Source organism: Clarias gariepinus, chromosome 4, assembly GCF_024256425.1.
Source record: "Clarias gariepinus isolate MV-2021 ecotype Netherlands chromosome 4, CGAR_prim_01v2, whole genome shotgun sequence".
Lineage (NCBI taxonomy): Eukaryota > Metazoa > Chordata > Actinopteri > Siluriformes > Clariidae > Clarias > Clarias gariepinus.
Window position 1 is genome coordinate 275,671 of NC_071103.1, and position 16,830 is coordinate 292,500.

The following is a 16,830-nucleotide window of genomic DNA, read 5'->3' on the forward strand; positions in this document are numbered from 1 at the left end:
GAGCAAGACAAGACACACGACAACAACTTCACCACCAAACCAAAGTGTATTAAATGAAAAAGACAAATAAACAAATAAGGTGCACCAACAAAACAATATATACAAAATATATACAACTATAAACAGTGTGTGGAGTGTATGCGTGTGTGTGAGTGCGGATGTATGCAAGTCCAAGTCCTTGTTATTGTAAGTGTGAAATGGTGTACGGGAGAGATGGCTCGGCCTCAACGGTAAAATATGTATCATCCGGGAGCACGAGAAAACGGAACGAGAAGGGTACTGAATGTGTCCAATGAAGATTACTCCATTCATGGAATATAATCCACCGTAACTACAACCAAGCTCTCTTTCTCTAATCCAAAGTGCAGCGCGCTGTCTCATCTCTCCGTGTCGGCACGCTTGCCGGTTCCGGCTTTATACCGGCACATGTGACTCGACGCCGCTTCCGGGTCCTCTCGCGCTGCGATCGCGCATGCTCGCGAGAGCTTAACCCTGTGACCAACACAGTCTATGGGGACAAGTAAAACCAGATAAGGCATCTTTCTGTGCACAGGTGAGCCGCATTAGCTCCGTAACCCCTTCCCTGTGATTCAAATGCCCCTTTATGTGGCTGCGCTACAAGCAGCCATCCAGGATAAGATGTTTGCCAGACATGCTGAGATCCGGGTGAAAACCTGACTGTCTGAGGGAGGAATGGAGTGACTAAGTTGGGTGTCATCTGCATAACAAAGGTATGAACATCCATGCGATGATATGACCTTACCAACAGACCATGTATAGAAAGAGAACAGAAGAGGACCAAGTACTGAGCCCTGCAGGACACCAGTAGAGAGTAGAGAAAAAAAAAAAAAGGAAAAGAAAATCTACACCCGTCGAGGTCACCAAAGTTCCAGATTATTAGTGTTTGCAAATCCAGGGCTTTCCCTGATCTTCCAGGAGTTTCCGTTGAAGACCCAAATCTCTCGGTGGGGCAGATGTAGATCCCCTACATGTGACCTCATATGACCTATCTTCTAGGTAAGAAGCAAACCATTGCCACGCTGTTCCACAAATTCTTGTAAGAATAGATAATTAAATCTTGTGGTTCACCATGTCAAATGCAGCTGACAGGTCCAGGAGGATGACAGAAGTCTGAATTGACTGACATGACCAGATGATAGGTATGGTTGATGATGGTTGTGGTGAAGGGAAGGAGGTCTCGTGAGATGCCCTGGAGCATTGTGTTAGGGATTGGGTCAATTGAACAGGTTGGGGGGGGGGGGTGTTAGATGACGAAATGATCTGCTGAATCTCATTAGATGACAGGCTGAAGAATTCTGCTAAGGGAGGGAAGGGAAGGTCCTGGGGTTCTGCCATAGGAGTTTGGTTGGGAGCGAGGGACTGGCTGATTGCTGCAATTTTCCCATCGTAGAATGTGGCAAAACCATCAGCAGTCAGAAAGGAAGGGGCAGGAGGAGTTGGTGGGTTGAGTAGTAAGAAGAAGATGTTGTGGAGTTTGCCAGCTTTTCTCTGAAGAAGGTAGTTTTGGCAGAAGTCACGTCACATGAGAATTTGGAGAGAAGAGTCTGGTAAGAGATGAGATCTGCATTAAGTTGCGATTTCTTCCATCTTCTCTCTGCAGTTCTTTATTCTCTCCTGTTGTTGCGTAGTACATCAGATAGCCAAGGAGCAGGACAAGACGTCTTCCTTGGTTTAGATGACAGCGGGCAAAGGAGATCTATGGATGAGGAGAGAGAGGAGAGGAAAATTTCAGTCGCAGTCTCTAGTGGTAGAGAGGAGAAGGAGTCTGGGTCTGGGAGGGATGATGGGGTGCATGAAGACACAGAGGAAGGGGAGACAGAGTGAAGGTTTCTGCGGGTAAAAGAGAAATTTTGGTGGTTAGGTTTACATAGAATAGGAAGGGTTATGGTGAAGGATACCAGGTAATGATCAGATTTATGAAGAGGAATAGTAGTGATATCTGTGACTGGGGAAGGGCAGCAAAAAACAAGGCCAAAAGAATTCCCTGCCTTGTGTGTGAGAGGGCAGCTGTTAAGAGTTAAAGAGAAAGAGTTAAGAAGAGGAAGAAGGAAAGAGGATTGGAGTTTGTCAGATGGAAGGTTGAAATCTCCTAGAACAGTGAGACGAGTGTTAGCAGAAGGAAAAATACTAAGAAGCATGTCGATTTCATTCAGAAAGTTTCCTAAAATGTGCCAGGAAGACGGTAAATAACCAAGATGTGGAGGTTAATTGGAGAGGTTACCTTAACTGCATGAAATTCAAATGACCATTTAAAAATATATACAAAAAAGACTGTACAGGGTCAAGTTTACGGGGCTTTTCAGTCTTTCGTTAATTTTACTTCTGACTCGAAACCAATATGGCTTATTAAAGATGCACTGTTTTATTAAACATGGCTGTTTTGTAATGTTCAGCAAAATAAACACTGTCTATGGTGCGAATATACTGTGAACGTCTGAAAGTCACAATGTAATAGAGACAAGTCTCTTCAGATCCTTCTGCACTAATGTTATCGTGGTGTAAATTATTAACGTATTGATGTATTTCACTTGCGGACAAAATAGACCATGTGTATGTTTAGTATTTATTTTGAACAGCTGTGTTCATAGGTTTAATCAGCAATTTACAAGACAACGTTGACGCACTAACGGTTAATGTGATAACTTATTAACGTATTAATGTCTTTTAGTTAAGGACAAAAACAGACCCTGCGCTTGTGTTTAGGACTGATGCTGAACAGCTGTGTTCATAGGTTTAATCAACGATTTACAAGACAACAGTTAAAGCATTTGTGGATGAAGAGGTGTGTGTGTGTATGTGCGCTCCTGCATTTCTCCGTTGGTTTAACACAAACACATTTGCGCACAGACAAGTCTAAAGAACCCCACCACCCCCCCACCCCGCCAAAAACAGACACAGAGAGCAATTAGCACCATGTCATAGTCAGTATTCTCCGTTGAGGTTTATCACCTTCCACTCCTTCTAAGTTTGTCTTTGCTCTTTTGATTGAGTTCTTAAAACCCTAAAAATGTATTTATTGATTTTTTTCTGATAAAAAAAATTATTATGGGTCACATAATCACAAACTAGCACAGATACATATGATCAAGTGTTTAACTGTTGTTTTCATTTGTTTCTATGACCAGTTATAATATTTATGATAATCATTATTATTATTAGCCCAACTCTTTGACTATTTAAAACATCGTCTCCCATTTTTTGCACATTGAAGTTGTTGGTTTAAGTAAATGTATTTTTAAATACACAAACAATCCCCCAACAATTAAAACACACACACATGACTTTAAAAATAAAATGTATTCTTCCAAAACTAGTCAAAGGTAAAACAGTAATTTGTATAAAACAGGTGAATACATGTTTAATTTTTGCTTAAAGGTCATTAAAATACTTGGATAACACCAGCTGCTTATCAGTCTCTATCTGGTTTTTTTATATTAAAATATTCATTTAAAAAAAATATTAAAGATGGAACAATTTAAGTCTTTGTTTCCCCCAAAGTGTCAGACGTTTTGCAATTCTATGTTCAGAATATAGATCTGACCAAACATCATTCTAAAGCTGTTGCACTGTGACATCATCCCTCCTACAGCTCCCTCAACAGCTTGTTCAGGCTCCTCCAGTAGCTCCAAAAGTCCAACCGTCATCCGTCTGACCCCCCAATCCTCCACAGCAGAGCTCTGCTTAAAGACAACAGGAGACTTTGGTGAAGACAAAGATAAATAAACTATACAGAATATCTAGTTGTGATAAAAATAAAATATATTAATAAACATTTACCAAAGAGTGTCTAAAATACTGTTTTGGGAATTTTGGATTGTAAATAAACTCCCTGTGCTAATGTTAACCATTGAACTTTAATAGCGTTAGCCACTGTCTGTCTGTATTATCGTCTGCATTAAATTAACCGAGAATTTACCTAATGTGCTTTTCATACAAATAAGTTAAGCGATATAACACTCGTATATGACATTAGTTCATCTCTGAAGCCAAACTATAACTTACCGAGTACTGAAGCCCCCCCATACACACACCTCCCCCTCTTCTTTAACTGATAAACACTTCAGAGTTTTTATCCAGCTCGTTTACTAAGCGCTCGCGCTACCGTGCAAACTCACGGCCAAAGTGGGTAAAATATAAACCCGGTTATGAGCGTTTAGCTCGCTAGCTCTAGTACGTCTAGCCTCAGCTTGTGTCCCTCATGAACAGCATCACATTATATTCACAGAAATAACCTGCAGATTAACTCTTACCCAAAGAATAAATAAATGCTGAATTTATCCAGACAACACGCGGTCAGATTCTAAAGGTATTTTTAGAGTGCACAAATACTCTTCCTTGGGTAATGAAACTTTTGTAATAGGGACATTAATAGTATTTTTGGAATCTTTTTGATTAAAAGAGGAGTGACATTGGGAGTTTGTGACACTGACAGTAAGCTGTAATGTTAACTCCAGACTTGGTAAACAGATTATTAGGTTATCTAAAGTTACATCTGATTGCTGCTGGTGCTTCCAGTGATTTTCAAAACGGGCAATAAAAAACTAAACTGAAAAATTAACTGTAAACTACCTCAAACAAAGCACAAACCAAGCATGAAGTCAACGGAATTATCTGTAGACCTTGGAGACAGGATTGTCTCGTGGCACAGATCTGGGGAAGGTTACAGAATAATTTCTGCTGCTTTGAACGTCCCAATGAGCACAGGGGCCATCACCAACCAGGCCTATCTGGCAGCATGGATGGCCAGAGAGTCTCATCAGACCAGAGAATTTTTTTCCTCATTGTCTGAGAGTCGTACAGGTGCCTTTTACTAAGGAGTGGCTTCCATTTGGCCACTCGACCATATAGGCCTGATTGGTGTATTGCTGCAGAGATGGTTGTCCTTCTGGAAGGTTGTCCTCTCTCCACAGAGAACCTCTAGAGCTCTAAAATAGTGACCATTCTTCGTTCTTGGTCACCTCCCTGACTAAGGCCCTTCTCCCCTGATCGCTCAGTTTAGATGGCCAGCCAGCTCTAGAAAGAGTCCTGGTGGTTTAGAACTTCTTCCACTTACGGATGACGGAGGCCACTGTGCTCATTTGGGATCTTTAAAGCAGTAGAAATTTTTCTGTAACCTTCCCCAGATTTGTGGCTCGAGACAATCCTGTCTCTGAGGTCTACAGATAATTCTGTTGACTTCATGCTTGGTTTGTGCTCTGACACTTTAATTTTCATCATCACATAATTAATTACTTATTAAAATTAAGTAATGAGTAGGCTTTACCTATTTTAAATTGGCATGTTATAGCTAATTTATTTTGGTACTTTTTATGAAAAATATGGGGTGAAATGTACCCAAACAAACTTAATGCAAATTGTTACCTCACATTTTTTGGGTAGATTCTATAGGTAGTTTATGACTAACTAGCCAAAGTTTAACTTCATTTAAAAAGTTCACCCGACACAGTATCATGATTATATATATATATATATATATATATATATTATTAAATAATCAAATAACAAAGAAACGAGGTACAAAACTATCTTTTATAAAAATAGCAGAACAAGAGAATAACACTGAATAACCATACTTAGACTTGTGTGACTGTCCCCAACATAAAGCAAGGAAGCACTCTATCCCATTCAGTGTGGAGTTTAGCTAAGTTTACCAGTCAAAGGCAGACAAATGCACCTCATGCAGACAAATGAGTCCAATTCGTAAAGACAGAAAAGTCCAAATCCTACGGACAGACACATGCACACTTGTATAAACATTTCAAATTGTAATATTTCATTTAACATAGGATTATAACGATTTTTTATTATTAACACATATATGGCATTGATCTAATCATAGCTCATAAAAGCACATCTAAAAGTCAGTTATATTCATGTTACAAAAGGAAAATGTTGTGTGACTGTCCTAATTTTAAGTAGTTTGTATTAAACTTTTTAATTTTAATGAAGAAATGGATTAAAGACATAATTTAGAAAACAAGTGTTCTAGATTTCAACACTATGTTAAACTCAATATCAACAACAGCACTGTTAGCATCATATACTAGACAATTGTAGTTTTAATTTATGCAAGCTTGCTAAAGTAAAAATCTAACTACAATTAAGTTAATATGTCTATAATTTTTCCAACACAAAAATAACATTTGTTTGAGTGACAAACATTTCTTAAACATATCTTTAATATCAGGCAAGTGCATATTTTAAATGCTGTAGCTAAAGCTTAACTCCAAACTTCTTGTTTTACCAGCAAATACTTATATTTAAACGTTAGCTTTCTGTAATTAAAGTTATTTCTATCTTTTTCGTTAACTTTATCTGTTAGACTTTGGCTAAGGCAGTCACTAGCTAGCTATAAGAGTTGTCTATCTTACTAGCTAATGTTTCTGTAACTTTAAACAAATTGTGCTTTATTACCGGCATAAAATACGAGACAATATTATATTCCCGGTAAAACGTTTGAAAACGTGTTTTTTTCCGTACCACTTATGCCTAACTAATGCAGGGAAAAATACTTTTTCTCCTGTAAATTACCATTAGCTAAGCTAGCTTGTTATGACAAATGCTTGCCTAAAGCTACAAATGTGAACTCCTCATCAAACATACAACAATGACCACAAATCTTATGAGAGATAAGAATAAATGTTACCCTTTGCCTTCATGATATGATAAATAGACAGCATGTTACAAACATATCTTACATTCAGCCCAGAAGCTTGACAAATGAACATGTGCCTCAAATAGCTCATGCTTACAACAGATCCAATGTTTTGGGGGTATATATTACAATGTTTTTTTAGGTTGCAGTTATTACTATAAATAATTAGGTAGTGTGGGTAAATTTTACTCATTATTATATAATTAAACTTGATGATGAAAATAATAGGTAAATGGTAGACTATTTGCAAGGGTAGTATTTACCACCCACCAAAATCATTTTTTACAGTGTAACTGTATGGTGGTCATTTAAAAGACCTGGTGGTTTTATTTTTTCATCCTTACCACTTTATTTATGGCCTATAAAAACAACTCCATTATGTGGCTGCGCTACAAAGTGATTTATAAACAAGTAAAAGTACTTCTTTCTAAATGTAAAATCTATCCTAAATGTTACAGGAAGCCAGTGTAAGGACCTGGGGACTGATGTGATGTGCTCAGATTTTCTGGTTCTAGTTAGAATCCTGGCAGCAGCGTTCTGCATGAGCTGCAGTTGTTTAATGGTCTGCTTGGGAAGGCCGGTGAGGAGACCATTACAAAAATCCACCCTGCTGGTGATAAAGGCATGGACAAGTTTCTCCAAGTGTGGAAACAAAACATCTAGTTTTTGCAATGTTTTCAAAATGATAGTATGCTGATTTAGTTACTGCTTTGACATGACTACTGAAACTAAGGTCTGTCTCCAAGATTCTTGACTTGATTTTTAGTAGTTTGACCCCTAGAGTGAAGGTATGCGTTCACCTTCAGAGCTTCATCTTTGTTTCCAAATGCAATGACTTCAGTTTTCTCCTTGTTTAACTGAAGAAATTTTTGGCACATTCAACTGTTAATTTCATCAACTGGCAGAGGGAGTCTATGGGGCTGTAGTCATCTGGAGATAAGGCTGGGTAAAGCTGGGTATCATCAGCATAGCTGTGATAGGCAATTAGTTTTTTTTCTCATTATCTGACTTAGTAGAAGCATATACAGGCTAAACAGGAGGGGTGCAGCCTTGTGGGACTCCACATGTCAGGGACGTCATTGAACTTATGCTCTCCTATACTCACATAATAACCTCTCCCTTCTAAGTATGGCCTGAACCATTTTAGTACCGTCCCAGAAAGCCCGACCCAGTTTTATAGTCTTTCTATTAGTATGTTATGATCGACAGTGTCAAACACAGCACTAAGATCCAGCAGTACCAGCACTGATACCAATGTGATTTTTTTTCTGTGGGGTGACGCACAGGATGAATTGTACACACTGGAGAACTCAGAGGCATAGATTCAGGAGGGTCTCAGCAACATCCCAAACCACCTTCTTTAGAATATTGTGTTCCATCCCTGGCTGTTTGATGAAACTGATTGAAGCCACTGGTGCCTACGCTGAAATTAAAACATTTGCTTTAATTTTCCTTTGTAAAATAACCAATTAAAAAGTAATAAATTTATTACCAATTTTTAATGACTAGCAGCTCATTACATCACTGACATCATACACAGCTTACTTCACTACACACACACACACACACACACACACACACACACAAATGTGTTATACAGACAGGTGTGTGTTTACACAGAGCACTTCCAGTCAGCAATTCTCTAATGTGAACCTGATAAAGTGTGTGCGTGTGTGTGTGAGAGTATAAGGTCAAGTGGCAGTGTGTGTCAGTCATTTTGTGTGTATGTGTGTGTGTGAGTGTGTGAGTATGAAGTCAGGAGGCAGTGTGTGTGCAAGTGTGTTGTTGGTCAGCTGTTCGTAGTTCCGCAGCGTCCACAGCGTCTCCAACTGAAACTTTTCTCTCGTCTCTGGGAGCATGAAGTGGACCACCATCGACCCTAAACACACACACACACACACACACACACACACACACACACACACACACACACACACACACACAGGAGGAACACGTCAGCATGTGAGACCTGGTTTTAGTTTCTTAATATTCACGTGTAATAATAAGAGATTAAAATAAACGCTGATCTTAATAAATAAACACTTTACATTTATCATACTGTCTCAGATTTTAATTGTATTCCTGCACTGCTGTTTACAATCATTTATATGTCTATAATCCGTAAATAAATAAACAGTGCTACACAATATATAGAACACTTGAATTGGTAGATTTCAATATCACACACACACACACACACACACCTGTGATCAGAGACTGGTATGGGCCCGTTCTGATTTCTGTGATCGGAGCCCCTACACACTTCTGCTTTCAAAAGATTACTGTGAGAACCGAGTGTTCACCTGCTTAATAAACCCCACCCACTGACAGGGGGCGCTGTAACTAGATAATCAGTGTCACTCATGTCACCTGGTGGTGCCTTTACTGTTACAGCTAATCGGTGTATATTTAGTGCAGTGTATGAGCAAACTGGCTATCACGGCCATTTTACCCGTCAGGGCGCACCGCGATGACATCACACCCGTCAGGGCGCACCGCGATGACATCACACCCGTCAGGGCGCACCGCGATGACATCACACCCGTCAGGGCGCACCGCGATGACATCACACCCGTCAGGGCGCACCGCGATGACATCACACCCGTCAGGGCGCACCGCGATGACATCACACCCGTCAGGGCGCACCGCGATGACATCACACCCGTCAGGGCGCACAGTGATGACATTAGTGTTAATTTCGTGTGAAAATAACGACGAAAGACATTGTTGACAAACTTTCTTTTTGTTACTAAGATGAGAGGTTGACGAGACGTCATGGATATCAGTGAACAGCATTATGTTGAAGCAAAAATGTGGTTTAAAAAATAAAAACTAATTAAACTAAAAAAATCTGTCTTTATTTTCATCAACATTTCATTTTCATCACAATCTGCTGCGGTGTTCAATCATTACGGCACGAGCGGAGGTGTTTCCCGGGGTCACGGCGCATCAGGAGAACTTTGCGTGCGAAGTGACAGGATGTCACATTTTAAATGTTAAGATAAATATTTTGTGGAAAACCTTTAAAAATGGTTTTGACTGGACTAGATTAAGTGTAAGGTAAATTAATAATTATCTAATTGTTAAAATGTTTTGTTTTCATTTATTAAAACTAGACTGAACAAAATTAGGATAAGATTGACTAAATATGCTAAAATCTAACAGAGACTGAGACTAAAATTGAAAATAGCTGACAAAATGACCACTAGATGACATCACAGCCAGTCAGAGCGCACAGTGATGACATCACAGCCAGTCAGAGCGCACAGTGATGACATCACTCATTCACTCACTCACTCACTCATCGTCTATACCGCTTTCTCCTGTATTCAGGGTCGCGGGGGCCTGGAGCCTATCACACGAGGCAGGGCCGACCCTGTACAGGGCGCCAATCCATCACGGGCATGATGACATCACACTCACCAAAATCAACACACATCCAGTCCTCACAGTCCTGTCCCTCGATGTGTGTGTGAGGATCACTGTCTCTCCTCAGGAACTTATACTGTAACAGAGAGACGGGGGCCATCAGATACACACACTCACTCTCACACACACACACACACACACATACTCAAACACACAGACACACACGCTCACACACGCTCACACACGCTCATACTTGCGCACACACACGCGCGCGCTCATACTATCTCACTCTGTGTGTGTGTGTGAGTATGAGTACGAGTGTGAGTGAGTATGAGCGTGTATGTGTGGGTATGTGTGTGTGAGTATGAGTGTGTGTGTGTGAGTGTGTGTGTGAGTATGAGTGTGTGTGTGTGAGTGTGTATGTGTGTGAGAGTGTGTGTACCACTTTAACAGTGTACTGTGCCATGGCCCGTATGTGTCGTGTTGAGGTTCCGCTGGCGATGATGAAGTACTCTGTGTATTTCAGCTCGGCTGGGACTCGGATCACACACACGTCCACGGCATTCTCCTCCCGCAGGAGAGACACCAAGACATCCAGTTTAAACACAGCTCCACCTGCACACGCATGCGCACACACACACACACAATATATCTTTTCCAGAACAAACACAAACTGACGACAGGGTTTTCATTTTGTAAAGCTGCTTATAAAAATAAAATTGAGCTGAAATTTAATTTAGAATTTTTCTTTCATTAAAGGGTTCAGACTGACTGACTCCTCAACGCCGCCTCTAACACGCTGCTGGAGCGACACTGAGGAGGCGACGCCCCGAGGCAGTGAGACAGTGATGCCGAGGCACAGAGGCAGCGACACCCAGTTTTCCAGGTCTGATGTTGATCTCCTCTGTGGTGTCAGGTTTGTGTTAAATGGGGTGCTGGTTGTTGTTGTTGTTGTTGTTTACACGGCTGCACCGGTGTGTATAAGAGTCTCACACAAACATCACGTCGCTCGGTGTGTAAGACGTTTCAGCACACAGAGCTACAATCAACATTTATAATTCATTATTTATTTTCTAATGAATTCTACATGACTTTATAACCAGCGTCTCTCACCAGGTGTGTTTCAGGGTGACGCGAGTCCTGAACTCTTCACTGTATCTGAGTGTAAAGTCACAGGACACTCACACTCACAGGGTGTCATAGAGGACAACGACTGAGATGGGGTGTGTTTAAACACAGAGCGATGAACAGTGGAACATTCCCCCTCTCACACACACACACACACACACACACAGGACCATGTGAAAGATGTGGCTAAGAACAGACTGTGATGATGAACAGAGTGTGTGTGTGTGTGTGTGTGTAGGGTGTGTGTGTTTGTGTGTGTAGGGTGTGTGTGTGTGTGTGTGTAAGGTGTGTGTGTTCCCACTCACCATGCTGAGGTAGTGTATACGAGTCTCGCGCGCTCAGCCCTACACTTCCGCCGGCGGGAGCCCACACAGGAGGTGACACTGCGCGCGCGCGGCGGTGTGTGTGTGAGAGTGTGTGTGTGAGTGTGTGTAGCCCAGCAGCCGCTCTGTAACACACACTCCGGTTAAACACTCGTGTGAGAACACACCTGCCGCAGCCGAGCGCCGCCATGACACTGTAAGGCCCCGCCCCCTCCTGCCTGTACTTCCGGTTCCGTCTTACCGCAGAGGAAATGGGAAGAGGAAATCTTCACCAGCGCCACCTGAAGGTCAGGAGTGGAACAGCAAACTCATTCTACTCATCACTCTGTAGTAATAATAACAACATTCAACAATAATAAAGCAAAAGGCATTTCAGTGTAAAACTCCTCCAAGTCTTTAATTATTTTGTTTATTTATTTTTTGTATTTTGCACAGTCACATCCAGGGAGGATAAAATAAGCAATAAAACATTTACTAAAATGAACATTTAACAAAATAAACATTTATCCCGTATAACTCACATACATGTAAAACACTAACAGCTGCGGAGTCTTTAAAAGACTTACTACTCTCTAATTATCTTACAATGACATTTCTGAGTACAAGAAAGAGACGTATACTGTTATAAAATTAATATTTATGAATAAATAAACTTAGAAAGATTACATTTGTTATAAAGTATGTATCCTCCTTCTCATTCCTGTAGTCAAATAAACCAAAAAGAACATAAAAACAGGAAAATCTGAGGAAATGTTTCTGTACAATCACACGTCGTGATCTAACACACAATGGTTTCAGGAGTTACAGAGAGAGCAGACGGTCCTTTTTAAACTTTAAAGAAATTTTTTTTTTTTTTTCAGGATGATATTTATACAATCGTCTAAATGGGATTCCTCTCATTTTACATAACCCTTATGTCAGGAGCGTGAGGACACACACACAAGGTTATAAGGTTAAATCTAGACTTTTTTTCAAGGCACAGTATGACATCACATGAGCTACAGTGACAGTGGGGGTGGGGGGGGTGGACCCCTAATACCTTTTACAAACACTTGGAAGCCAGAAGCGGGTGAAATGATCCTGACTCCGCCCCCATCCCAGCTCTGCCCACACCGCCCTTTTATTCTGTCAATTCTGTTTGTGTGTTATTTATATTTTTATTTTCACTTTATCTTGTATCTTAACTTCCAGCTTAAATTTTAAATTTTATTACAAATTCTGTCTTTAGTCGTAATTGTGGTGTTATTTTTTAGTGTTTAGGTGAGAGACAGCCACATACACATTTCACTGCATGTGTGTGTGTGTGTGTCATAAAAATTTATCAGCCAGGCTCTCAATGTTCTCATGTGTGAACTCATCACACTCCACTATACTGAAACATCCAAACAGCTGTGTGATCTGTCCTCTCTCATCTGAGTCCATCAGCATCAGGGCCACCTACACACACACACACATACACACACACACACACATACACACACACACACAGCACTGTTAGGTAATAAACAGTATAATTGTTTAAGTATGATACAGGGGTGTTCACACATTCAGAAGTGTGTGTGTGTGTGTGTGTGTGTGTACGCATGCGTGTTCTCACCCTAAATCTTCCAGCGGTGTGCAGGTGTGTGAGGAGACGGTACACCAGGCCAGGATCAGTGGGCAGGATGTGTGTGTGCAGCGTGTGTGTGATGAAGCTGAGAGTGTGTGTGTCCAGCTGTGTGCTGATGTGCTCAGGGAGGGTGTGAGGTGGCACGCTCCTCAGGAGCTGGGCACATGCCACCAGGTCACCATGGCAACGGGCCGCATTCAAAGCCTGGCCAAACTCAAAGGCATTAGTTGGACATGAGGTCATGACATCATCACCACCTTCATCACCAACATCATCATCACCACCTTCATCATCACCAGGACCCTTTTCATCATCACCACCTTCATCACGAACATCATCATCACCACCTTCATCATCACCAGGACCCTTTTCATCTTCATCACCTTCATCACCCGGCTCTTTGTAATTACCATCGTCATCTTCACCATCCGGGTCTTCAGCAGCAGCAGGACCATCTTCATCACCATCATCATCACTTTCTACCTACACACACACACACACATAGGACTAATACTCTTGTATCTAATGATTACTCACACTCTCGCAAACTCACACACACACACACACACACACACACACACACACACACACACAGACATACACACACACACACCTCCACTATGGTGATGTGTCTACGTGGTTGTGATAGATCATCGATGGGCGGAGCTTCTTTGTGTAGCAGGATCTCCATTGCGGTGGGACCCTGTGTGATGGGCGGAGTCTTTATGGTGGGCGGGAACTTTGAATTGGGCACAGTGAGTGTGTTGGGTGTGGTCTGTGATGTGGGCGGAACCTCTGGGAGTTTAGTTCTCCAATCAGAACCATCCTGCTCCATCAGCATCCGAGTAAGCCTAAAGACACACACACATGCACACACGCACCCATGTACACACACACACACACACACACACACACTGAGCCCCTCACCGAACATTTTCTCTACAACATACAGCAGCAGCTTCATTTACATCATATCACAATCAACTCTTCGACAGGGCAGGTGTGTGTGTGTGTGTGTGTGTGTGTGTGTGTGTGTGTGTGTGTGTTACCTGTTGACCTGCTGCTGTACACTCTGTGTGTTGTGTATTTGTTGTACAGTTTTGTAATCCACATATGCGAGCCGAAAGTGTTCCAGAGTCTCAAACGCCATCGCTCGCCTCAACAGAGCTTTCACACTGAACGGCTTCAGCTGGAGGGCTCTGACACACACACACACACACACGTACACACACACACACACACAAGATTGTTTTTATTCTTATACATTTCCATAACCTTCTTTAGATTGTGACACTGACTGATGTTAAAGTGCTATACAAATAAAATTGAGGTTTTAGGGTTTATGGTTGTAAATAAATGAGAGTATAAATGATTAGACGGTAAAAGTTTGTGGTTTATTTATTTCTACACTGTACCTGATGCTTTTCTGATGAATGAGAATTATGAATATACCAGTATCTACTAATCTAGTGTTTTTTTTCCCTACGGTGGTCGTGTGTGTAGACCGTATTCATGAGAACGTTCTCGAGGCGAGGAGAGAGACAGAGAGAGAGAGAGAGGGAGAATCACAATCATACATGCAACACAATAACACTTTATATTCTGTTTCTTTTTCCTTTTCTTTTCTTCTCCCATTTTTTGGATCAATGATGATTCCTCGTTTATTATTATTATTATTATTATTGCTTTTCTTCTTTTCATCACAGTTAAATGTTTGTTTGTTTTAATTTATTCTTGTTATTTTGTAACTTGATTTTAAGCTTCGTCAACACAACTGTATGCAGCAGCCCTCACACACACTCTCCTGTATGACGGCTGCATTTTAAATAATATTGTGTGTGTTTAGATGGGTTCTCTCGTAATCAGGTGTGTTATGCCCAGAAGGTTCTTATAAATATAAATAGTGATGCACTGTTCTGTGTATGATTAAACTCAATGCAAAAGTGTCATTTTCTCTGTCCTGTGTGAAGAATTGTCCTGCCCTCAGGGGTGTTATGGGGGGCAGGAGGGCCTTCGTAATTCTATAATGAAATATGAGGGATATGAATTAAGGAAGGAAGGCGTCCAATAACAGCCCCAAGGTTTCCCTCCTGCTGCCCTACATGGAGTTAGTGGAGAACATGTACGTAGGTGGTGTGGCTGGCGGGTGAAGGTTGGCACTGTTTCACTGGTATGTTTGTGTGAACATTTCAAATGTCAGTTGGACCAACTGGAATAAATACAGTCCCATGCATGTGTTGTTTCACCTGAACACTAAAATATACAGAACCTGTGGAATGCAGAGTGAGGTGCATGGTAAGTGTTAGACAAAGTGGCTGGGCAATAGGGCATCGCGTGTGTGTGTGTGTGTGTGTGTGTGTGTGTGTGTGTGTGCAGAAAAGCAATGCTCATATTTCAGAATCTCATCCCAAGGGTTTCTACAAAGTAGGCAGCTAGGCCAGCATATAGGGTGTAGTGTGGAGGTATAACGTGTAGGGAGTAGAGTGTAGAGTGTAGATTATGGGGTGTAGGGAGTAGGGTATAAGATTTAGAATGTAGGGTATAGGAGGTAGGGAATAGGGTGTAGAGTATAGGATGAAGGATGTTAGATGTAGGGTATAGGCTGTAGGGTATAAGGTGTAGGGTACAGGGTGTAGGGTACAGGGTGTAGGGTACAGGGTGTAGGGTACAGGGTGCAGGGTACAGGGTGTAGTGCTCACCGGCTACAGTCTGACACACACTCAGAACTCAGCCCCATCTTCAGAAAGCACGCAGCTCTGTTACAGTACAGAACAAACAGGTCCTCATCACTGTACACACCTGGACACACACACACACACACACACACACACACACATACACACACACAGGGTCAGGGCTCCAGGTAATGCTGTGTGTGTGTGTGTGTGTGTGTGTGTGTGTGTGTGTGTATACCTGATAGTGTAAATGTTGTGATGCCGTGTGTGTATGTGTGTGTGTGTGTGTGTATGTATGTGTGTGTGTGTACCTGATTGTGTAAGTGTTGTGATGCCGTGTGTGTGTGTGTGTGTGTGTGTATACCTGATTGTGTAAGTGTTGTGATGCCGTGTGTGTGTGTGTGTGTGTGTGTGTGTGTGTGTGTGTAACTGATTGTGTAAGTGTTGTGATGCCGTGTGTGTGTGTGTGTGTGTGTACCTGATTGTGTAAGTGTTGTGATGCCGTGTGTGTGTGTGTGTGTGTGTATGTGTGTGTGTATGTGTGTGTACCTGATTGTGTAAGTGTTGTGATGCCGTGTGTGTGTGTGTGTGTGTGTGTGTGTACCTGATTGTGTAAGTGTTGTGATGCCGTGTGTGTATTTTTCAGCTGCGTCTCCGTATTGTCCGCTCCTGTACAGCTCGTTACCCTCTGTTCTCATTACTGCAGCATTCACACCCTGTCTCACTCCATCTCTCTGTCCCTCTGTCTCTCCATCTCTCTGTCCCTCTGTCTCTCCATCTCTCTGTCCCTCTGTCTCTCCATCTCTCTGTCCCTCTGTCTCTCCATCTCTCTGTCCCTCTGTCTCTCCATCTCTCTGTCCCTCTGTCTCTCCATCTCTCTGTCCCTCTGTCTTTCCATCTCTCTGCCCCTCTGTCTCTCCATCTCTCTGTCCCTCTGTCTCTCCATCTCTCTGTCTCTCTGTCTCTCTATCTCTCTGTCCCTCTGTCTTTCCATCTCTCTGTCCCTCTGTCTCCCCATCTGTTTGTCCTTCTTCGTCACTCAGAGCCTGT

General features: G+C 41.8%; 2 protein-coding genes across 2 annotated transcripts in view; both read right to left on the reverse strand.

Annotated features, from left to right (window-relative positions):
• Window positions 1-8,156: 8,156 nt before the first annotated feature.
• malsu1 (mitochondrial assembly of ribosomal large subunit 1) lies at window positions 8,157-11,697 on the reverse strand. Its single transcript, XM_053493776.1, has 4 exons — window positions 11,479-11,697; window positions 10,488-10,660; window positions 10,100-10,181; window positions 8,157-8,555 (listed from the first exon to the last, which is right to left on the reverse strand). The coding sequence occupies exons 1-4, from the start codon at window positions 11,684-11,686 to the stop codon at window positions 8,389-8,391; spliced, it is 630 nt and encodes a 209-aa protein (XP_053349751.1). The 5' UTR covers window positions 11,687-11,697; the 3' UTR covers window positions 8,157-8,388.
• Window positions 11,698-11,909: 212 nt separating this feature from the next.
• spag1b (sperm associated antigen 1b) overlaps window positions 11,910-16,830 on the reverse strand; it is an 11,092-nt gene continuing 6,171 nt past the window's right edge. The window contains exons 11-16 of the mRNA XM_053493933.1: window positions 16,385-16,830; window positions 15,805-15,904; window positions 14,155-14,304; window positions 13,719-13,956; window positions 13,094-13,588; window positions 11,910-12,933 (exon numbers count right to left, since the gene is read on the reverse strand). The exon at window positions 16,385-16,830 is cut by the window's right edge and continues 25 nt beyond it. Coding sequence (XP_053349908.1) covers window positions 12,805-12,933; window positions 13,094-13,588; window positions 13,719-13,956; window positions 14,155-14,304; window positions 15,805-15,904; window positions 16,385-16,830 — 1,558 coding nt within the window. The 3' untranslated portion in view covers window positions 11,910-12,804. The remainder of the gene's footprint in view (window positions 12,934-13,093; window positions 13,589-13,718; window positions 13,957-14,154; window positions 14,305-15,804; window positions 15,905-16,384) is intronic.